Genomic DNA, 24,670 nt, shown 5'->3' with positions numbered 1-24,670 from the left:
CCTGGCCCAGCCTGGCCCCACTGCCCCGACCGGAAAGGAAGCGTCGAATCGCGGTCAGGGGGGGACCTTCCCGGGTGGGGGCGCCAGGGGCGGGTCCTGCTCACCGCCCCCGCAGGGAAGCTGAGAGGAATGTTTCATCGCCCTCTGTGCCTGTCTCCCCCTTCTGTTTTCTCCCAATCCACCCTTTTATTCTCTCCATGAGCACCGGAATCGCCTCTTGCTCTCAGTTGCGAGGAGAGGTCTCCCAGCAAAGGCAGAAAGGTGCCGCTCTACTTGAGAATTGAAGTATAAAGTGGGTGCTGGTGTCTGCGCATCAGTGAACAGAACCTGGGCCAAGCCCCAGGTGGAGGGGCAGGGTTTTTGGCGCTAAGCCAATCGTAGCTCGTGACGACAGGGCCCAGCCAATCAGAACACGGGAGGCTTGGCGCACTCAGGGCGGGGCCGGGCGGGTGGGAACCCGCCCCCTTGCAGCTCGGTGGCCAACGCCTTCGCCCAGGGCTTGCTGGAGCCAAGCAGGTTCACAGACTCCAGGGACTGGGCACCTTGAGAGCTGGGAGACGGTCCGCTCCCACCCAACTAATTTCTTTACAGGCCTTGGCCTTAACAGGCGTGTTGGTGCCTGCCGTGGACGCATTCTGACCTGCGCTGTGTCCCTCTCGGGAGACTGCCTATGGTTGGGGCAGAGTGAGGTCGTTGCCTTGACGACGGCAGCATGCGGCCCGCGGTCCTTCTGAGTGTGAGCCTGCGGCAGGCCGAGGCCAATCTGCCTCCTTGCCTGATTCGCCCCGGCCCGGTGACTGTGTCTACAGAAGAAATCAGACCAGCTCCGGAACTGCTAGTTTGCTAGTCAGCATCTTTTAGACCTGCGAGCGAGATGCATTTCATCTCAAATTTGTTTCCAAGTTGAAAACCTTTGGGTCTTTCCATGTGAAAGGATTTTAAAGAAACAGTAAGTAGAATACTTTTAAAAGCTTCTATTATCTCGTTCTCTGATCTGTGATAGATTTCAATCTGTCTTTAACAAAATAAAAAGTTAGCATTATTTTTATTATCCGATTGTTGGTATTAGAACCATATGCTTACATGGCACATGTCCAGAAATACCGCATTGCCGATTGGCCAGGCATCCTTTTAGTTTGTATTACCCTTACACACAGGAGTAGAAGGCATGAAAAATTGTAGTTTATGAGTAACTGTTTCAGGAAACGAGAGGCTTTTTAAGCTGTGAGACTTCTAAGGTATTTGTGGGCAGTGCCACTTGAAAAAGCAGGTGTGTTCAATGTGCTGTGACTACATGTGTGGTTGGTTTCCAGAATAAACTTGGAGTGGCCAACTTGCTTAATCTTAGCTTGTGATATGCTTCAGAACATCTTAGACATGCTTAAGGTAATCTTAATTTTGTTCACTTTGCATTTTCAAATACTGAGGACACCAATTGCAAAATGTTTGAAAATGATCCAGGTTATAAAGTCCAGCTATATGTGTTCTTGGTATGAGAAACCTAAAGTCTAGTCCTTCATAAAGCATGCTGTCTTAGTGGAAGGAAAAAAATTCAGGAAAGGAGAGAGAATTACACCAAAAATTTTTTCAGACATTTTATTTAAAAATAGTAGATATTAAATGGAGGTTAATATGTCAAATATGTGGAATGTTAGTGTTATGGACACTGCTCTGTAAACAGTTTATAGAACCTACTATCAAAGCTAGTGGTAAAATATGAAATAATTGGAGTTGGTGTTGACTGGAATTTACTTTCATCTTTTCCCCCTTCAGGTCAGTCTTCTGGTTTTCCATGTATATCTATGCTTTATTATGTATATAAATTAAACCCTAAATTATTAGGGTAAACTGATGAAAATGTATACACACTGGGTTATCACAGTTTGCTAGAACAAAGAGGGTATTTGTTTTGTCTTTGTTATCAGTGTACTAATATGGAAGCAAATAAACCATCATAATTCACAACCTGGGTAAATTAGTTTTAGATTGCCATAAGGACACAATTCATGAAATAGGTGAGAGTTTTTTTTTTCTTTCCACGTTTTATGAATGAGTATTTTTGTATTGTTAGGTTAAAAAAATCAGCTATAAATCATCATTTGAATATATAGTTACTCAAAGATTATTTTTTTCTCCCAAAACTTTTAGAACCATATTGGGATTAGGAGAAATATTTTTTATTCTTTGTTTCTGGAATTTAATTGCAAAATCAGATTTAAAAAATAAATTTAACTTTGGAGTTATTAGCTTTTATATTTCATGACAATCAAGACTTGTGAATTAAAATCCATCTGTATTTGAACTGAAAGTTTTTTTCTATACCAAAATATGTAGTGGAATGATCACTGATCCTTCATCAGTCATTATTAGAATTGCCATTACCAAAAAATGTCATATAATGAGATGTAAAAGAATTCTAAACACAAAATTCAAATGATCATACTTACAGTGAGTAATCATAAAAAGGACTTTTGAAATATTGTATTTGTTACTACTAGAATTTAATTTTTAAACAATTTGCTTATATACTGTGATGTCAGTGTTGTTATTTTGTAAGTTCGATATGGGAATTTAATTACTACAGTAAGAAAAGTAAAGAAAAATAGTTTATCAAAGTTTCTTAGGGTTAACTTGGTGATGATTTTGTGAACAAATATTTTTTCAAACTGAATAGAAAGTGCATAAAGATTTTCAACTTTGCTTTTTTTAAAGATTTATTTATTTGAGAGAGAGAAAGAGAGCATGAGTGGGGGGAGGGGCAGAGGGAGAGCATCCTTAAAACAGACCTCCCTCCCCACCCCCCCATCCTAAGACCGAGCCTGACTTGGGGCTCCATCCCACCACCCATGAGATCTTGACCTGAGCTGAAACCAAGAGTCAGTCACTTAACTGACTGAGCGGACCTACGTGCCCCTCAACTTTGCTTTTTTAAACCTGATGTAAAAAAAATAAATTTGATCTTCACTAAAACCAAACTCACTGAGGCGCCTGGCTGGCTCAGTTGGTAGTGTGAGTGACTCTTGATCTCAGGGCTGTGAGTCTGAGTCTCACTTAGGTGAGGAGATTACTGAACATAAAATCTTAAAAAACAAAACAAAACAAAACTCACTTGTGCTTTTTCACCTCTGAGTGAAAAGAAGTTGCATTTTTCTAAAGTAAGCTATAATTGTTTTGCATGATAGTTCAAGTATTGCTTCATCTGAATTAAAAATATATTGAATTTCATTAACATGACATTTAATAATTTAAATCTAATGGCTTTAATTATTGTCTATTATGAAATGTCTTATCTAAATGAAATAATCTGAAAACATAGCTTAGATGCAGAAACAGTAAGAAATTGTGAGTCAGAACAGAACAGCCATTAACACAGCGACTGCTCTAATATGGAAAACAAGTACGGAAGAATTAATTTACTGGGAAGGTGGAAGAAATTAATATACTCAACATTATTAACTCTATGTTTTGGTTTCCACAGCAAGAATTCCTACCGGTTTTGAATTAAAATGGAAAAATATGAGAACCTAGGATTGGTTGGAGAAGGGAGCTATGGAATGGTGATGAAGTGTAGGAATAAAGATAGTGGAAGAATTGTGGCCATCAAGAAGTTCTTAGAAAGTGATGATGACAAAATGGTTAAAAAAATTGCTATGCGAGAAATCAAGTTACTAAAGGTGAGTAAATACCAATATTGAGTTAGAAAAATAAGTTGTTTCTTGACAAAGATTACATTTTTAGAAAAAAATTACTGTTTTTATATTAATTTCCATGCCAAGATTTAAGACATAAATTTCTTTTTTGACAATAAACAAATAAAATAATTATATATGCATATTCATTTATCCTATGAATACAAACATGATTTTGAAAGTATTTGTTGCTTCTTTCTGTATCTATCTATCTATCTATCTATCATCTATTTATCTGTCATCTGTGTTGGGGGTCCTAAAGACACTCCATGGTCCATGATTCAATAAGAGGACTCAGAGCACTCAGCATATAGTTGTACTCATGGCTATGATTTATTACAGTGAAAGGATATAAAGCAAAATCAGCAAAGGAAAAGGTACATGGGGTGAATTTCAGAGGAAATCTGTCACAAGGTTCCAAGAATCCTCTTCTAGTGGAGTTACACAGGATGCACTTGTTTTTTCCAAAGCAAGCTGTGACAACACATGTGAAACACTGTCTACCAAGGAGATTCAGGAGATTCAGTGTCCAGAGTTTTTATTGGGTGATGTTCATATAGACACCCGCTACCTGGCTCTACCAAAATTCCAGAATCCCAGAAGGAATGCAGATATTCAGCATAAACAACATTTTTTTTTACATTGAGCCACTTTATCAGTTCTGGAAATGAAGGGAAACCTCATGAAATCCAAGTTCCCAGGGGCCAAGCAAGGGCTCACTTTGCAAGCAGACCTTTCTAAGTCTCAGGCCTGCTATGTGAATTTTTTTAAATTTAAATTCAATTTAATTAACATATAGTATATTATTAGTTTCAGAGGTAGAATTTAGTGATTCATCAGTTGCATACTACACCCAGTGCTCATTCCATCTAGTGCCCTCCTGAATGCCCATCACCCAGTTAGCTCTTCCCCCCACCCATCTCCCCTCCAGCAGCCCTCAGTTTGTTCCCTATACTTAAGAGTCTCTTATGGTTTCTCTCTCTCTCTATTTTTGTCTTATTTTTCCTTCCCTTCCCCTATGTTCATCTATTCTGTTTCTTAAATTCCACATGTGAGTGAAATCATATGATATATTTCTTTCTCTGACTTATTTTGCTTCACATAATACCCTCTAGTTCCATCCATGTCATTGCAAATGGCAAAATTTCATTCTTTTTGATGGTTGAGTAATAGTCCATTATATATGCATATATATATATAACACCACATCTTCTTTATCCATTCATCTGTCGATGGACATCTAGGCTCTTTGCATAGTTTGACTATTGTGGACATTGCTGCTATAAACACTGGGGTGCACGTGCCCCTTCGGATCATTATGTGTCATTTGGATAAACAATAGTGCAATTGCTGGGTCGTAGGGTAGCTCTATTTTTTACTTTTTAAAAAAATATTTTATTTATTTATTTGAGAGAGAGAGGGAGAGCACACAGGAGTAGGGGGAGGCTCAGAGGGAGAAGCAGGGAGCCTGACACGGGGCTCGATCCCAGGACCCTGAGATCATGACTTGAGCTGAAGGCTGCCCCTAACTGACTGAGGCACCTGGGTGCCCCTATTTTTAACTTTTTGTACATTGATCCCCTTTATCAGGTCTGGAGATGAAGGGAACCCTCATGAAATCTAAGTTCCCAGGGGCCAAGCAGGGCCCTTATAATCTGAATATATACTATGTAACATTTTATCCCTTTCAAAAAAATTTTTTTAAGATTTTATTTATTTATTTGACAGAAAAAGAGAGAGTGAGCATGTGCACAAGCAGGGGGAGCAGCAGGCAGAGGGAGAGGGAGAAGCAGGCTCCCTGCTGAGCAGTGAGCCAGATATGGGGCTCGATCCCAGGACCCCGGGATCATGACCTGAGTTGGAGGCAGATGCTAAACCGTTGAAGGCAGACCCATAACTGATTGAGCCACCCAGGTGCTCCCCCCCGCCCTTCAAATTTTTTGATACTTTCTTTTTTGGTTCAGAGTATAAGTCAATAAAAAAAAATTGCTTGTGTACTTGAAAAGTATTCCATTAAGTCTATATTTGTGTTATTTAAATCTTCTAAATCTTCTAAATTATTACTGATTTTTTGTACACTTTTTCTATCTAGTACTGAGAAGAAATATGCTAAAATCTTCCTCTGAGGGGCGCCTGGGTGGCTCAGTTGTTAAGCGTCTGCTTTCGGCTCAGGTCATGATCTCAGGGTCCTGGGATTGAGCCCAGCATCGGGCTCCCTGCTCCGCGGGCAGCCTGCTTCTCCCTCTCCTGCTCCCTCTCTTAAAAAAAGAGTGCTTTTTTTAAGTGCTTTCTCTCTTAAAAAAAAAATCTTCCTCTGAGTTTATTGATTTGTCTGTTTTTCATTGTAGTTCATTTCATGTTTAACCTTACAAACAGAAAAGCTATGTTATTAGTGCATTAAAGTTAGAATTATTATACATGTTGAATCAAATGTTTTAGCATCATGAAATAAATTATTAATGTTTTGTCTTACAATCTGTTTTGTGTGAAACTAACAAAGCTACACTATTTAATTTTGGTTAGTGTTTGCATAGCATGTCTTTTTATACATTTTTACTTGGAAGTTTCTCAATTCTTGTTTAAATGTGTCTCCTGTAAACATCATATGGTCACATTTTGCTTTTCATCTTGTTTGACAGCCTTTGCCTTTTAATTGGAATATTTAGTCTATTTACACATAATGCAATTTCTGGTATATTTCAGTATAAATCTACCATCTTTTTTTTTTAAGACTTTATTTATTTATTTGACAGAGAGATAACGAGAGAGGGAACACAAGCAGAGGGGAGCTGGAGAGGGAGAAGCAGATTTTCCACTGAGCAGGGAGCCCGTTGTGGGGCTTGATCCCAGGACTTCTGGGATCATGACGTGAGCCAAAGGCAGATGCTTAATGACTGAGCCACCCAGGCGCCCTAAATCTACCATCTTAATATGTGCCATTTGTCTTACTGCTTTTGTCTTTCTTTTTCTTTTCTTTCTTTGGATTAATTATGTTTATCCTTTCTTTATTTCCCTCTAATAATTTAAAAATTATACATCGTATTTCTCACTTTTTAGTGGTATCATAGATATTTGTTGAAGTCTAACATTATCTGATACTGTATTCTTCTTCCCGGTAGTACACATTCTTATAATACTTATCTCTGGTTATTCCCTTCTATCTTATATGCTAACATTGTTGTATATTAACTTACATATTTTTATTTATTTATTCATTTATTTATTTTTATATATTTTTTAAACATCACAAGACAAAATTATTGTTCAGTGTTCATTTAGGTTTATATTTACCTATAACTTTCTTTGTTCTTCCTTTTCTTCTGCAAACCTGGCCATTTATCTGGGATCTCTTCTCTTCTTGGAGTGTATTATTTAGGATTTCCTTTTGTGAGGATCTACTGTAGACAAAACATTTCATTTTTAGTTTGCATGAAAGTATCTTTTTTACTGTCATCCCTGAAAGATATTTTTGCTGTATATGGAATTTTAGGTTGGCAGTTGTTTTCTTCCAACAAAATGAAGGTAACATTGCTTTGCCGTCTGGCTTCCATTGTGCTCCTGGGAAGTCAGGTATCAGTCTAGTTGCTGCTCTTTTATGCATTTATTTTTTTATTTCTGCATCTTTTTTTTCCATTTAGCTTTTTATCGACATAAAATGGATATATAGAAAAGTGTATATCTCATAAGAATACATCTCTGTGGGGGCGCCTGGGTGGCTCAGTTGGTTAAGTGACTGCCTTCGGCTCAGGTCATGATCCTGGAGTCCTGGGATCGAGTCCCACATCAGGCTCCCAGCTCAGTGGGGAGCCTGCTTCTCCCTCTGACTCTCTCCCCTCTCATGCTGTTTCTCTCTCGCTCGCTCTCTAATAAATAAATAAAATCTTTAAAAAAATTATTTAAAGAAAAAAGAATACATCTCTGTGTATTTTAAAAAATTAAACAAGTCCATGTTACCACCATGTAAGTCAAGAGAGAGAACATTAAAATCACTCCATAAGCTCCCCTTATGTCTTCTCCAGGCACTACTTCCTTCCTCCTCTATCCAGGTCACAAGTATTTGATTCTTTTTTTTTTTTTAAGATTTTATTTATTTATTTGAGAGAGAGTGAAAGCAAGAGACATCACAGAGGCAGAGGAGAAGCAGGCTTCCCGCTGAGCAGGGAGTCTGATGTGGGGCTCGATCCCAGGACCCTGGGACCATGACCTGAGCTGAAGGCAGACACCTAACCAACTGAGGCACCCAGGTGCCCCACTTTTTTTTTTTTAAGATTTTATTTATTTGAGGGGGGAGGGACAGAGAGAGAATCTCAAGCAGACTCCATGCTGAGTGTGGAGCCTGATGCAGGGCTCAATCCTACAACCCAGAAATCATGACCTGAGCCAAAACCAAGAGTCAGATACTCAACTGCCTGAGCCACCCAGGTGCTGTACAACTATCCTAATTCTAATCAGCATAAGTTAGTTTTGTTTTCTGGCTACTTAAAATTTTCTCTTTGATCTTGTTTTTCCGAAATTTCACTATAGTGTGTCTAGTTTGGATATCTTTTAATTTATCTTGCTTCATTGAGGTCTTTATGAATCTATGGTATGATTTCTTCCATCAATTCCAGAAAATTCTCACTTATTATTTCTTCAAATATTATTTCTTTTTTTTTAATTTTAATTTAATTTTATTTATTTGACAGAGAGAGACACAGCAAGAGAGGGAACACAAGCAGGGGGAGTGGGAGAGGGAGAAGCAGGCTCCCCATGGAGCGGGGAGCCCGACGTGGGGCTCGATCCCAGGACCCTGGGATCATGACCTGAGCCGAAGGCAGACGCTTAACGACTGAGCCAGCCAGGCACCCCTCTTCAAATATTATTTCAACTCATTCCCTTTCTCCTCTGTTTTTGGGCTTCAGTTAACATAAATCTCGTTGAATTATCTTTTACCTGTTTTTCTTTTCATCTATTTGTCTCTCTATGCACTGTTCTGTATAATTTATTCTGGTTCATCATTTAGTTCACTAATTTTCTCCTCATTATGATTAATCTCCATCACTGAATTGTTAATTTTGAGTATTGTATTTTTAAATGACTTTTTATTATGAAATATAACCAATATATAGATAGTGCACAAAAATATAATATAGCTTAATGAATTATTGGAAAGCAAACATTCATAGAAACCACCACCAGGTCAAGAAATCAAACAGTGTCAACAACCCTTTTCTTGTACTATCCCAGTCACTAGCCCCTTCCCTCTCCTTTAAGGTAAACACTATCCTGACTTGTATGTTAATCACTGCCATGATTTCCCCCCCACATTTACCAAATAAACAAGCATTCTTAACCACTATAGTTTAATTTTACTTATCATCCTCATAAAAAGCTTTTTTTCACTCTCTTAATGTCATCTTTTACTCAACAGTAGTCAATTTCAATGTAGTCAAATTTTTAATATTTTCTTTTATGGTTGGTGCCATTTATATCTGCTTAAGAAGTTTTTTACTACTTAGAGATTAGGGTATCCTTCTATATTATCATTTAGACGCTTAATAGCTTTGGTTTTCGTATTTATATTTCAGTACACCTAGAATTGATCTTAATTATGGTGTATGGCACAGTCAAGTCTTATTTTTCCTTTATTGATGTCCAGTTGTCCCAGAAACATTTACTGAAAATACCGTCTTTTCTCCACTGCTCTGAATTCCTCATTTGCATTTTGGCAGTAAAAAAATGGAAACTATAAAAAAAATCCAATGGAAATACCAGAATTGAAAAATATATCTTTAATTAAGAAATCAATGCTTAATTATAAAAGTTGATCAGAAATAGTTGAAACAGAGCTACTGAATGGGAGGGTAGGTCAGAAGAAAATATCTAGAATGAAGCAGGGAAAAATGAAAGGTTGAAAAACACAGTATAAAAGACGTATGGGGAAGTCACCCCTTAGATGTAGGGGTGACTTTTCTACTCCTTATTCTGTTCCATTGATCTGTTTCTCTAAGTTTGTGCCAGTATCTCACAGTCATATTCATTCTAGTGAATCACTACAGATATATGTGATATCCCTGCTATGTATTTTAATTCTGCATATAGTTAAATCCTTTCCCAAATTGTTTAGTCAGTATTTATTAGGACATATCTAATATTTACCCTTCCCATTACTCATCAATCATTCTTATACTTCTGAGCTTCCATCTAGGGTCATTTCCCTTGTATTTAAAACATATCCTTTATTTTCTTTAAACAGATCCACTGGTAAGAAATGCTGTCCTCTTTTGTTTGTCTGAAAAAAAGTCTTTATTTTACTTTCTGCTTAAAAGACTATTTCCAAAGGATATAGAATTCTAAGTTGGCAGTTCATTACATTTAGTGTGTTCAAGGTATCATTCCACTGTTCCTCTGCTTTTCATTGCTTCTATTGAAATGTCAGATATTTCTTAGTATGTCTGTTTTTCTTTTGGATGTATTAAGGTTTTCTCTTTGACTTTGATTTTCAGCAATTTTACAATAATGTGCCTCGATGTGGGTTTCTTTATATTTATTTACTTTGAATTTGTCTCTTGCATCTGTAAAATAATATCATTTGTCACTTTTAGAAAATTCCTAGCTATTATTCTTTCATGTATTGCTACTGTCTTATTCTCTCTTCTCCATTTAAGAATTCAGTTTCATATATTAGACCTTCCCCATATGTCTTTTATACTGTGTTTTTCAACCTTTCATTTTTCCCTGCTTCATTCTAGATATTTTCTTCTGACCTACCCTCCCATTCAGTAGCTCTGTTTCAACTATTTCTGATCAACTTTTATAATTAAGCATTGATTTCTTAATTAAAGATATATTTTTCAATTCTGGTATTTCCATTGGATTTTTTTTTATAGTTTCCATTTTTTTGCTGCCAAAACTATTGTTCTTTCTTGACTACTTAAATTAGTCTTTTCTAAAGTCTTTATCTAGTACCTATTATCTGGATCTCCCATATGTTTATTTCTATTGTTTGTTTTTTTTCTCCTGGTTTTTTATTAAGTTAACTTTTTGATATGCTTGTATTAATTTTTAAAAATTTTATATATAGCTTGAGTCTCTGGATGATATCTTTCCCCTGAGAGGAGTTATATTTGCTTCTATGAGGCTCTTGAGGGCACTCTTTTTTTTTTAATATTTTATTTATTTATTTGGTAGAGACACAGCGAGAGAGGGAACACAAGCAGGGGGAGTGGGAAATGGAGAAGCAGGCTTCCCGTGGAGCAGGGAGCCCGATGTGGGGCTCAATCCCAGGACCCTGGGATCATGACCTGAGCCGAAGGCAGACGCTTAACAACTGAGCCACCCAGGCGCCCCTCTTGAGGGCACTCTTGAGGGTACACAAGGAAACCTAACATTGTGCCATCATCTTAATCCAATTTGAGGAATTAAGGTTATTTGAATTTGAATTGTAGTCCGTGAGAATGCCTATTTATTATTCACCCTTACCATAGTTTGTGGACTTTTAGGGCCAACCCAAAGTGAAAGGGTCTCATTAGGCTGTACCCCTTCTTTCTACCTTGATGGTCCCCAGACACCAATCACTATTACCTTAGGCCACAAGACTGTCAAAAGTGCCACTCAGACTCTTAATCTTCTCTCTGAATTGGTATGTTTCCAGGGTTTAAAAAAAATAACTCTAATTGCTTGGCTCACTTCCCTGGGTCTCCTTCTTCAAGATCTTATCTAGATATTCTTTATTATCTTATCTCTCTTACCCCTTAGAATAGTGGTTTTATAATTTTGTCCAGCTTTCCACTTGTACTCAGTATGAGAGTTGTTATAAATCACCTAGTCTACTGTTATTGTAAACAGGATTATTGTACTTTTCTGTTCTAAATTTTTTATTTGGTTCTAAATCTGCTATATCACTTTTTCTTTCTTTTTTTTTTTTAGTAACATGGAAATTCTTTTTTTAAATTTTTTATTGTTATGTTAATCACCATATATTACATCATTTGTTTTTGATGTAGTGAACCATGATTCATTGTTTGTTCATAACACCCAGTGCTCCATGCAGAATGTGCCCTCTTTAATACCCATCACCAGGCTAACCCATCCCCCTACCTTCCTCCCCTCTAGAACCCTCAGTTTGTTTTTCAGAGTCCATTATCTCTCATGGTTCGTCTCCCCCTCTGACTTACTCCCCTTCATTCTTCATATATCACTTTTTCTGATTTCAGGTTCCCTCAAAACATTTTTTTTTTAAGTAAGCTCTATACTCAATTCAGAGATCAAGAGTCATATGCTCTGTCAACTGAGCCAGTCAGGAGCCCCATTTTTTTTTCTCTAAGCTTTGCTTTTTTGTTTTAGTATTTATTTATTTATTTATTTACTTAAACTCCACCCCCAACATAGGGCTCCCACTCACAACCCAGAGATCACGAGCCCCATGTTCTACCAACTGAGCCAGCCAGGTGCCTCAAGTTCCCTCAATTTTTTTGAGGTTGACTTTTTTCTTTTTAAGCATAATTCCAATATCTGAACTCATTCTGTATCTGCTTTGGTTTTCTTATGTTCCAATAGTTTTTATTTGTGGCATCGTATTTCTTTGTATGTCTTTGATTTTTCACTGGACATTGTATTGAAATATTATTTTTTGGGACTAATTTGAGGCTAAAGTGAAGTCGAGGACTGGTTCAGAATTTCTGTCCATTTTTACTGGAGAAGGTGTAGTTTTTAGGGTCCCAGCTTAAACTGGGCTTCAGAGACCCCACCTTTGGAAGGCATTTGGACTTTTACCTTTCCTTCCTTCTTAGCCCCAACAGGCCACAAAAATCCAAACTCAGTTGCACACCTGTTAGTTGATGGCAAAATCAGCTTAAGTACTGAAATTAACTCTCTGAATTCTCCTGTTCTTGATTTTGGCCCAGTAATTCCTCACTGTCTTCTTGGGTCTTTTATATGTTTAAGAAGATTTTAAAATATTTTGTCCAACTTCTAAGAATTCTCAATAGGAGAGTTGGTCTGAGTTATCTATCCCTACCAAATGTGGTAGTCACCAGCTTTTAAAAATAAAAGCACAGAGAAAGTGAGAGAGAGAGAAAGAGAAAGGTGGAACTGATAGTCTATGTTTTCATTTTAGAAGTGTGTTGTTTAATCTCCACACCAAAATTTTGGAATTTTCTAGTTATCCTCTTGTTACTGATTTCTAGTTTAATTCCATTATGGTACAAGAGCAGATATTGTGTGATTTCTTTTTTTTTTTTTTTTAAAGATTTTATGTATTTACTTGACAGAGAGAGAGAGAGAGACACAGTGGGAGAGGGAACACAAGCAGGGGGAGTGGGAGAGGGAGAAGCAGGCTTCCCGCAGAGCGGGGAGCCCGATGCAGGTCTCCATCCCAGGACCCTGGGATCATCACCTGAGCCGAAGGCAGATGCTTAACGACTGAGCCACCCAGGCGCCCCATGATTTCTATTATTTTAAATTTGTTAAGGTGTGTTTTGTGGCCTATAATGTGGTCTATCTTGGTGAATGTTCCATTTGAACTTGAGAAAAATGTGAATTCTGCTGTTGGATAGTCTGTAGATGTCAGTTATATCAAGTTGGTTGATGGTATTGTTGAATTTAACTGTGTGTCCTTACTGATTTTCTACCTGTTGGATCTATCTATTTCTGAGAGGAATGGTTGACATTTCCAACTATGATAGTGGATTTGTTTATTTCTCCCTGCAGTTCTATCCTCATATAGTTTTTACCTCATATAGTTTGATGCTCTGTTGTTAGGCACATACATGTTAAGAATTATTATGTCTCCTTGGAGAATTGACACCTTTTAATTATGTAATGTCCTCTTTATCTTTGATAACTTTTCTTACTTTGCAGTTTGGTTTAGTCTGGAATAACTGCTCCCACTTTCTTTTGATTAGTGTGGTATATTTTCTTCATCCATTTAATTTACCTTATTTATTTATCTTAAAGATTTTATTTTTAAGTTATCTCTACACCCAACATGGGGCTCGAATTCATAACCCTGAGATCAAGAGTTGCACGCTCTACTGACTGAACCAGCCAGGTGCCCCTCTATCCATTTACTTTTAATTTATACGTATTTTTATACTTAATGTGTGTTTCTTGTAGATAACATATAGTAAGTTTGTTTGTTTTGATCCATTCTGACAATCTGCTTCTTTTAATTGGTACATTTGGATCATTGATATTCAAAGTGACCATTTTGTGATATAGTTGGGTTAATATCTACCATATTTGTTACTATTTTCAATTTGTTGCCTTTGTTCTTTGTTTCTGTTTTTGTCTTCCACTCTTTTTCTGCCTTTTGTGGTTGTAACTGAGCATTTAATATGATTCCATTTTTTTCCTCCTTTCTTAGCTTATCAGTTAGAGTTCTTTTTAAACTTCTTTTTTTAGTGGTTGTGCTACAATTTGCAACATACATTTGCAATTAATCCAAATCCACCTTCAGCTAACACTATACCACTTCCTGTATGTATGAGTAATGTTTAATAATAAAGTAATCCTAATTCCTTCATCCTGTCTCTTGTATCATTGCTGCCATTCATCTCACTTATATTTAAGCATACCTAAGCATATATATACATAAGATATATTCATAAGCATATATGATCAAATACAGTATTGCTCTTATTATTTTGAACGAACTTATCTGTTTTATCAATTAAGAATAAGAAAAATAAAATTTTTATATTACCTTCACTACTCCTTTGATTCTCTTCCTTCCTTTATGTAGACCAGATTTTCTGACCTATATTATTTTCCTTCTCTCTAAAGAATTTCTTTTAACATTTCTTGCAAGGCAGGTCCACTGGCAACACATTTCCCCAATTTCTGTTTGTCTCAAAACTCTGTTTTTCCTTTACTTTTGAAGTATTATTTTGCAGGATACAGAAATCTAGGTTGGTGGTTTTTTTCTCTCAATACTTTAAATATTTCTCTCCACTCTTCTTGCTTGTATGGTTTCTGAGGAGAAGGTGGATGTAATTCTTATTTTGTTTCTGGGTAGGTAGGATGTTTCTGTCCTCTGGCTTCTTTCAGGATTTTTTCATCATCTTTTATTTTCTATATTTTGAAAATGGTATGCCTATGTGTAGGTTTTTTGTTTGTTTTTTCCCTGGAATTTATCCTGCTTGGTGTTCTCTAAGCTTCCTGGATCTGTGATATAGTGTCTGACATTAATTTTGAGGAATTGCCAATCATTATTGTTTCAAATATTTCCTTCCTTTCTCTCTTTCTTCTTCTTCTGGTATTCCCATTACATGTATGTTATACCTTTTATAGTTGTCCTACAGTCTTTGGATATTTTTCTTTTCTTTTCTTGTCCCTGTTCTCTTTTATTTTTGTTTTTTGAAAATTCTATTGACATATCCTCTAGCTTAGTGATTATTTCCTCAGGTGTGTCTAGTCTACAAATAAACCCATCAAAGACATTTTTCATTTTGTTAGTGTTTTTTATCTCCAGCGTTTCTTTTTGGCTCTTTCTTAGGATTTTCATCTCTCTGCTTCCATTGCCCATCCGTTATTGCATGCTGTCGACTTTACCCATTACAGCCCTTAGCATATTAATCATAGTTGCTTTAAATTCCTGCATCTCTGCCATGTCTGGTTTTGATACTTGTTCTGTCTCTTGTTTTTTGCCTTTTGGCATATCTTGTAATATTTTCTTTTTTTTTATTCTTTTTAAAAAATTTATTTATTTTTCAGAGAGAGAGTGAACACAAGTAGGGGGTGTGGCAGGCAGAGGGAGAAGCAGACTCCCCGCTGAGCAGGGAGACCGATGCGGGGCTCCGTCCCAGGACCCTGGGACCATGACCTGAGCCGAAGGCAGATGCTTAACTTGACTGAGCCACCCAGGCGCCCCTCTTGTAATATTTTCTTGATGTCCTGGGTAGAAGGGACTGCTGTAAACAGGCTTTAGTAATGTGGAGTTGAGGTAAGGGGGAGGCAAAGAGCTTTATAGTCTTATGGTAGGTCTCAGTCTTTTAGTCTACCTATACTTCTGGACAGTGAACTTTGCAAGCGTTTCTCAATTTTTTCTCCCTTCCTTAGGTGGGACAGGAGGGCTAGAGTAGGATGAAGTTGAGTATTTCCCTTCCTCAGGCCACTTAGGCTCTGATAATACCACAGCTGCTTAGACTCTGCCTAACTGGTTTTTGCTGAGGGCAGGCCTTGTTAAGAACACAGCGCTGGCATATTTCAGAATGGTTCCTTTCTCCTCCTGTGGAAGGAGGAGAGTTTTCTCCAAAATCGACTGTGGGAATCTGGCTGAGCTCCTGGGGATAAGTCTCACAATGTTGTGGGGGCCCCTCTGTGATTCGGTTCTTCTGGAGTTTTTAACTTTTAGATTTGTCCACGCTGAGCCTCTAGTAATTTGTCAATTGCAGTTCAGGTTTTCCTGCCTTGGCACTGGTTCCTGCAAAGGTTTCCACTTGTGAGTCTGCTCCAGTTCAGATACTGGAACTTAAAAACAACCACTCACAAACAGCAAACTAGGCTTTCCCCAGTAATGCAGTCACATACAGGACAACCAACCAAATAATTTCCTCCCTTTGCTTCCACGTCTGCTCTATAAAATCCTTTCCCTTAGCTTCTACCACTAGAGTACTCCTAACCTCTTTCAGTTTGATGATGCCTTGTGCAAATTGATGTTTGATCAAATAAGCTCACATAAATTTTAATGTGCTTCCGTTTCTCTTTTCACACACTGATACCTATTTTATTTATCTACTTACCTTGATTTTTGAAAAGGTAACACATGAATATGCTATAAAATTTGATTGAGTTTCCCTGCCACCTTTGTATGCTGACTATTTAGTTATATCTTGTATAAACAACCATATCCATCAGAGGGATTTTATTCATATACACAAATATGGGTGTATATGAAGCAGTGTGTGTGTGTGTGTGTGTGTGTGTATCAAATGACAACATACTCTACACACTGACCTGCATCTTGCTTTTTTCTCTTAATATATCTTAGAGATTATTGCATATCAGTAGACATAAAACTGCCTTTTTCTTTTTCTTTTAAGATTGTATTTATTTATTTGAGAGAGAGAGAGTGTGAGAGAGAGCACAAGAGGGGGAGAGGCAGACTCCTTACTGAGCAGAGAGCCCTATGTGGGGCTTGATCCCAGGACCCTGGGATCATGACCTGAGCCGAAGGCAGATGCTTAATGGACTGATCCACCCAGCTGCCTCTATCTTTTTCTTTTTAATTGCTGTGGTTTATTTCATTGTACGGATACCCCTTAATTCACTTAACCAGTGATATATTTGGAAAGTGCTTTGTGATTCAATCTGGAATCTTTTATTTTAATAGGTGAGTTTAGCCCATTTATAGTTACAGTGTAACAGATAAGTGCAGTCTTAGTTTTCACTATAAGAGTAAGTAGTATGGGAGCACCTGGGTGGCTCAGTTGGTTAAGCATCTGCCTTCAGCTCAGGTCATGATCCCGGAGTCCCAGGATCAAGCCCCAGATCAGGCTCCCTGCTCAGCAAGGAGTCTGTTTCTCCCTCTCCCTCCTCCTGCTCTCTCTCTTTCTCTCAAATAAATAAATAAATACAATCTTAAAAAAATGTCAGTAGGGCTTAGTGGTTAAGAATAAGAAATCTAAATATTTTGCATTCAAGTCAGCTGCAGGTCTGGGTGTGCTTATATCACAGACATTCTAGACATGGAGGAGGAACTAAACAAAAATGAAATGTTTTCAGGAAAAGACAGAGGTCACAGTCGCTAGGTTCTAATCCTGCCTCTAGCAGTTATTGCTTCGTGACCTTGGACAGGTTACTTAACTTCTATGTGCTTTAGTTTCCTCATCTATAAAAAAGAATAATGATGGTATTATTTCATAGGGTTTTTGTGCTTGAATAGTGTCTGGAACATAGTAAGGAGTATGTAAATATTGGTTATCATTGTTAATAATGTGCTGTTTTAGTACACCTTTAAAAATATTTTTCTATATAATCTCTGAATTATGTTTAAAATATTGGATATGTTTCCTTTGATAATTTGGAAATTACCTTTTGTAATTATTTGGGTGTATTTTTTTACTTTTTCCTATTTTTTCCTATTTTTTTTTACTATTTGTTACTTTTATAACTATAGAATTATATATATACTTAATCCTTTGTAAAGTAATTATTATGTTTCTATTTCCTTTTCTCTCCCACTCATCTGATTTTCAAAAACATCTTATTTATCTTAGTGTTTACCATGAAACCTATAATTAGGCCTTGTAATTTAAAATTTCAGTTTGAAAATATAATTTTGACCCATTGACAAGGAAATCAGCATACATATACTCTTGTTTGCATCTTTTCTTCTTTCTTCAAAATTTGTTAGTAATATCATTTGTGCCTTGTTAGGTTTTAAATATTCACTTTCTGTTTTGTGACCATGATGCCCACATTTGTCTAAGACTTAGTCCCTCACTCATGGATTCACTGTTCATATTCAGAATTTTCACTGTCATCTTTTATATGAATGACAATTTTGTTGGGTATAAATTTCCTGGATCATTATTTCGTTGAAGGTTTTCAGGGCTGTGTTCTAGTAGTTTCTTTCCCTTTAATGGTGGTGACATTATCTGATGAGTATTCATCCACCATTTCTGTTTCCTTCCCCTTTCTTCCTCTTTTCTTATAGTATCTTTGAATAGATCCTGGATTGATTTCTTTTTGATTGTTTCTTATCTTGTAACAAAGTAAGCCCTTCTTGGACTAGCTATCTGTAGAAGGTTCATTTGGGGGAGAAGCTGTGATCTTGTTCCAGGCTAGCAGGAATCCACCATGGTTCACAATGTTCCTTACAATGCAAGCCTGATTTGTGGGATTGACTTCTGTTATCCTTGCATTTGCTGGTTTGTTCATAATGAGTTATTTTGCCTTCCATTTGGCCTCACCAAGAGATTGCTTCCAGCAGAGGAGTTTCTGTGTGATTATTCAGGCCTCCCTTCCCTGCTGTTCCTTGGTACCATTCAGTTCTAGGGTTGCTTTCACTGACAACCCATGAATCTTGTTCCTATTTTATCGAAGAAGGAGTTTTTTGTTTTTTTGTTTTTTTTTTCCTTTTCAGGGTATGTCACCAATTTTGAATTACTCTGCTCTCCCAGCTTTTTAGCCACAGGCCATCTCTTGGTAGCTTCCTAAACTTCTGTTTTGACCTTGACTACATTTGGCAGTCCCATCTCATTTGTTGTGGGTAGGGGTCATAGATCCTGCTTAGTTTCATCAAAGATGGAGCTACATTTTTTTTTTCTCATTGGTTTTATTGTATTCTTTGAGAGGAGAATAGGGCAGTATGGTCTTTTGATTATAATTGAGAAACAAGAATATTCTTTTAACAATTTATACTGTTCATGAATTTTATTTATATGTTTTTCTTATGCTAAGATTTTAGATTGTGACTGTGAAATAATTCGATGTTGTAAAAATGATTTTGCATTTTTTTTACAACAGCAACTGAGGCATGAAAATCTGGTAAATCTGTTGGAAGTGTGTAAGAAAAAAAAACGATGGTACCTAGTCTTTGAATTTGTTGACCATACAATTCTTGATGACTTGGAGCTCTTTCCCAATGGATTAGACTACCAACTGGTTCAAAAGTATTTGTTTCAGATTATTAATGGAATTGGATTTTGTCACAGTCACAATGTAAGTATTTAGTTTAAACAATCATTTTGCCAATGATTAACTTACCAGATACCATACTTAATGAGACACTTGCCTAGCCTGAAGTTTGGACCAGTCTTCGCTCTTTTACTCTCCTTCACTCGGATTGTCCTTCCATTTCTATATTTATCCAGGCCACACGTAGTATTGGAGACCTATATTAGAAGGCACCCCTTTCATAAAAATTTTCCATGACCACTCTAGTGTTCAGTGATAGCCTTACTCCATTAGTCTTGAAAGTAGTCATTAACGAACAATTGATTTGGTATTTAGTAATATATATTTCATCCAATATCTTTGATTGTTTAAATGAAATTTCAAGCATAAGTGTCCTTTCTTGCCTAGCCAGGTTCCAGTTACTTTAAAGCCAGGAACAATTTTATATGCTTTTATTTGTATTCATCATAGGGACAAAAACAGTACCCTGCACATGGCAGGTGCTCAAAAAATAATTTGCCTAACTTGATGTGCCCATATGTGTCATATTCTGTTTTTTTTTTCTTAGATCATACACAGAGATATAAAGCCAGAGAATATATTAGTCTCCCAGTCTGGCGTTGTCAAGTTATGTGACTTTGGATTTGCACGAACATTGGCAGCCCCTGGGGAAGTTTATACTGATTATGTGGCAACCCGATGGTACAGAGCTCCAGAACTATTGGTTGGTGATGTCAAGTATGGCAAGTAAGATATCAACAAGGGGTGGAGGGCAGGGAGGGCAGATTTAACACTTTTTTCTTGATAAAATGGAATGTTTCTAATATAATAAAAGATCCCTCTAACACTGAAAGGAAGTTTTGCATTTAGGGAGCTTTATAAGGTAACTTGTTCTTTTGGTGCTTCTCCTTTAAATGTTTTTTTTGTGCAATGAGTTGGGGAAAGCATACTTATTTTAAAGGTAGGGAAATCAAGGTGAGTGAGTGGTCTGTGTTTTACAGTGGGTTGGAAATAGATATGTTTATCACTTGTAAAGAGAGGGAACATTGATTGGATAAGTCTGACACTGTTGGAATGAGGCAAGGTGGAGTTGGCAAAATGGGGGTGGAAACATAATTGAGTGAAATGTTTTTAAAACATGAATTATCTGCATAAATGAATTCTTCAGAGAAGAAGGGATGGTAACTTCTACTGCTTTGGGTAGAAATCTTTCTAAAATGTTTTCTGTATTTTCTGTGTTTTCAGTGCACACATCATTTAGTATTTTCTTGATTACTCTCAGTTCTCATTTTATTGTTATACTGTAAGTTTTGTACCATTTTATTTTAGTTTTTTGAAAAATTATTTCCTTTAGAGAGGGGGCAGGGGCAGAGGGAGAGTCTTAAGCAGACTTTGTGCAGAGCATGGAGTCTAATGCATGGCTGGATCTGACGACCCTGAGATCATGACCTGAGCCGAAACCAAGAGTTGGACGCCCAACCTACTGCGCCACTTAGGTGCCCATGTACCATTTTATAATTCAGCTGTGACCTTAAGAAATTTCAAGGTAGGGGCGATTGGGTGGCTCAGTTGGTTAAGCATCTGCTTTCAGCTCAGCTCATGATCCCAGGGTCCTGGGATAGAGCCCCTTGTCGTTGGGCTCTCTGTTCAGCGGAGAGTCTCCTCCCTCTCCCTCTGCCTGATGCTCCCCCTGCTTGTGCGCTCTCTCTCTCTCTCTGTTAAATAAATAAATAAAATCTTAAAAAAAAAGAGAGAGAAATTTCAAGGTAGTTGTCCCTATGCTAATGACACCAGCACATTAAATTCTTGTGACTGATTTTTAAGACGGTTCTTCTATTTTTTTCCCCTGTTACTCTCAGTTCTCCTTGTTGTTAGTGAATGTGTCTCCCACAACCTCTAGTATGCTGTTTTCAGTGTATGGTGGGATAGACTGATCAAACTTGTTAGAGTTATGTGTAAACAAAGAACAAATAGGCTCTGAATGGAAACCCAAAAGGCTTATTTCCAGAATAAAGTACACATAATAAAGATTTTTGACTTTTCAGAAGCCTTTTCCCTCTTATGTCACATAATTCAAGTTCCTGGAAATCTGACTTGGGTAAAATTGGGAATTAGTACTTGAAGTTTATAGGGAAATGTATTTTTATGGGCAATTTAAAGCTTGCTACTACTACTGTTCTCAATACCCAAAATACCAAGTAGTAATATGCAGAGCAGACTCAGTGACAATAAACATAGTAGGATGCCAGATTTTATACCACATTGCTTTTATTCCAGGGCTGTTGATGTGTGGGCCATTGGTTGTCTGGTGACTGAAATGCTCATGGGGGAACCCCTTTTTCCTGGAGATTCTGATATTGATCAGCTATATCATATTATGATGTGTTTAGGTAAGATTATACATCTGCATTTTAAATTTTAGAGGTTTTTCCCTTATGTTTTTGCTCGTATTGGTTTTACAAGTTGTCGGTATGTTAAAGATGGTATGTGTTTTTTTTTTATTATAAAGATTTTATTTTTTTATTTGAGAGAGAGAATGAGATAGAGAGAGAGCATGAGAGGGCAGAGGGTCAGAGGGAGAAGCAGACTCCCTACTGAGCAGGGAGCCTGATGTGGGACTCGATCCCGGGACTCCAGGATCATGACCTGAGCCGAAGGCAGTCGCTTAACCAACTGAGCCACCCAGGCGCCCAAGATGGTATGTGTTTTAAGTGGCAGTAGGGAGCAAATAGGAAAATCTCCTCTATCTATCTATATTAATTTATTCTCAGTCTGGCTTTGGTTTGTCTGATGTATGGTCTTATTCATGCTCTCATCCACCCTCCTGTCACACTCCCCACAAAGAAAAGAGCAAAGACTGTAAATTTTTTCTGTATTTTTGCACTCAGTAAATCACATGTAGAGGATGCAAACGATGATTTATTTTCTTTGGGTTAGCAAGCGTTTGGTGTAATATGACTATTACCCTCATCCTTCAAACTGAGAGACACAGCGACTTCCTAGGTAGTTTAATCTTAGTGCTTTGGACAGAATTTTAAAGCTAGACTATCAAAGCCTTCTTACATTTGTTGAAATGTCAATGTCATGTTCAAAGATGGGACTTGGAAAATGGAAATAATGGGAAAATACTTGAGTTATTTAACTATTGGATTTTAAGTTTCCAGGGTAAAAATTCAATAAACAATTCAATAGGTTCTTACAGTAGAATTTTCATATTTTATACTAGATTAGGTACTAAAATTGAAGAAAAAGATAAAAGTGCTCAAATCAGACCTTAGACACAGGTACAAAATCAGTAGATTTAAAAATTTTTTAAACAATTTTAATTTAAAAACATTAAAACAATTTAATCTTAATTTTAGAATTAAATTCTTAAAGGGTGGAACTGATTTATCTAGATTAGATTCTGATCATATGACTAATGATATTTTCATTGTCTTGGACAGCACTTTATGCTTTGTTGTTAGACATGAAGTGTTGGTACTCATATCTAAAAAATTATAAAATGTTCTTTACTTGTCCTTTTTCTCTGCTCCCTCATGACTTCAGTTCTATATATAGTGGCTTGTGAATTTTCTAAATGAGTAGGTTGAGATAAGAATGTTAATTTTCTTGAGTTAAATTTCATTAACACCACTATGAAGATTGCCGGGCGCCACCACCATAAGAGCACTGTTTTGGTTGATTTTGCATGCTGAGAGAGCCCCGAGTCCATAAGTAGTATTCCACTCTTTTGTCCACTCCACTTTACCCGTTTCTTTGCTCTTTCTATCATGATGTATAATGACAGAGATATGTGCTATTCTCACTTCCAGGTAATCTAATTCCAAGACATCAGGAGCTGTTTTATAAAAATCCTATGTTTGCCGGAGTAAGGTTGCCAGAAATCAAGGAAACAGAACCTCTTGAAAGACGCTATCCCAAGCTCTCTGAAGTTGTGATAGATTTAGCAAAGGTAATCATACTGTTTACTTTTTTATGGTGAATTTATATTATAGAGACTTGGTTTTCTCTTTTTCTTGTCTAGTTGATCTTTTAGGTCAACAATTTCAATATTGATTTAATTAAATTAAATTAATTAATTTTAAATAAACTCTACCCCTGACATGGGGCTCAAACTCACGACCCTGAGATCCAGTCGGTGCTCTACCGACTGAACCAGCCAGGAAGTCCCCCCCGCCCCGCCTTTTTTTGGCCGGTGGGCTCTAAGCCCAACTTGGAGCTTAAACTCACAACCTGCAGATCAAGAGTTGCATGCTCCACTGACTGAGCCAGCCAGGCACCCTTCTGTTTATTTAAAAATTTTTTTAAAGGTTTCATTTATTTATTTGAGAGAGAGCACAAGCAGGGGTAGTGGCAGAGGGAGAGGGAAAAGCAGGCTCCCTGAGAGCCTGATGTAAGACTCTGATCCCAGGACCCTGCCATCATGACCTGAGCTGAAGGCTTAATTGACTGAGCCACCCAGGCGCCCCTGATTTTAATTTTTGTACATAAAGAGTTTAAATAATTTGGCAGAGGGATCTTCAGAGAGAAAGGCCTGAAAAATTTACTTGTTTTAAGAGACCATTTACTGTTGTTATCTAGCATGTTTTAAGTGTGAAAACATCCTCACAACAATATGTTTAACACTTAAGATGTAAGCCTATGCAAGTGGAAAAGAGAAGAAAAGTAGGATAAGGAAATAAAAAGAAAGGTAAAGAAGTAGCAAAATATTAAAATATAGGGCATAAGATCATGACCTGTACTATCTTGTTAAAGAGGCTTTTGCTTAGCCACTGGATTCACTAAGTGAACTTACAAATAAAAGATCATCACCTTTGCCTTGTCTTCAAGGAAGATATTAAGGAAATTCTTACTGGACCTTTGGAATTGTAATCATGGAATACTACATCAAAAACTAATGGTGTAGAGCGCCTGGGTGGCTCAGTTGGTTAAGCGACTGCCTTCGGCTCAGGTCATGATCCTGGAGTCCTGGGATCGAGTGCCGCATCGGGCTTCCTGTTCAGCGGGGAGTCTGCTTCTCCCTCTGACCCTCTTCCCTCTAGTGCTTTCTATCTCTCATTCTCTCTCTCTCTTAAATAAATAAATAAAATCTTAAAAAAAAAACTAATGGTGTAATGTATGGTGAATAACATAACATAATAAAATAAAAAAATTCTTATTAATTTGGACTCTCTTGAAGCATTGATAAAATAAGTACAGTATATCTGAAACACCAGGATCATATATGACATTTTTGCAAGATGTTTTTTGCTTTTTAAAATTTTTAAACGAATTGTTAAAGTTTAGTAAGCTTATGAAAAATTATAACAAGTTCTTAGAAGAATATATGTCTACTTTTCTACATAATCTTCTAACAGATTCAAATATTTTTTATTGAG

At 37.0% G+C, this 24,670-nt stretch overlaps 1 protein-coding gene across 1 annotated transcript in view; it reads left to right on the top strand.

Moving 5' to 3' along the window:
- Positions 1-463: 463 nt before the first annotated feature.
- The window catches only part of CDKL2 (cyclin dependent kinase like 2), a 42,099-nt gene continuing 17,892 nt past the window's right edge, over positions 464-24,670 (top strand). Inside the window, exons 1-6 of the mRNA XM_025887776.2 lie at positions 464-949; positions 3,479-3,674; positions 19,140-19,334; positions 19,858-20,036; positions 21,567-21,679; positions 23,105-23,244. Coding sequence (XP_025743561.1) covers positions 3,507-3,674; positions 19,140-19,334; positions 19,858-20,036; positions 21,567-21,679; positions 23,105-23,244 — 795 coding nt within the window. The 5' untranslated portion in view covers positions 464-949; positions 3,479-3,506. The remainder of the gene's footprint in view (positions 950-3,478; positions 3,675-19,139; positions 19,335-19,857; positions 20,037-21,566; positions 21,680-23,104; positions 23,245-24,670) is intronic.

Source organism: Callorhinus ursinus, unplaced genomic scaffold (assembly GCF_003265705.2).
Source record: "Callorhinus ursinus isolate GAN/ISIS: 27379988/994484 unplaced genomic scaffold, GSC_fseal_2.0 scaffold4, whole genome shotgun sequence".
NCBI classification, from domain to species: domain Eukaryota; kingdom Metazoa; phylum Chordata; class Mammalia; order Carnivora; family Otariidae; genus Callorhinus; species Callorhinus ursinus.
The sequence above is the reverse complement of the archived record's forward strand: the minus strand, read 5'-3'. Positions and strand labels throughout refer to the sequence as shown.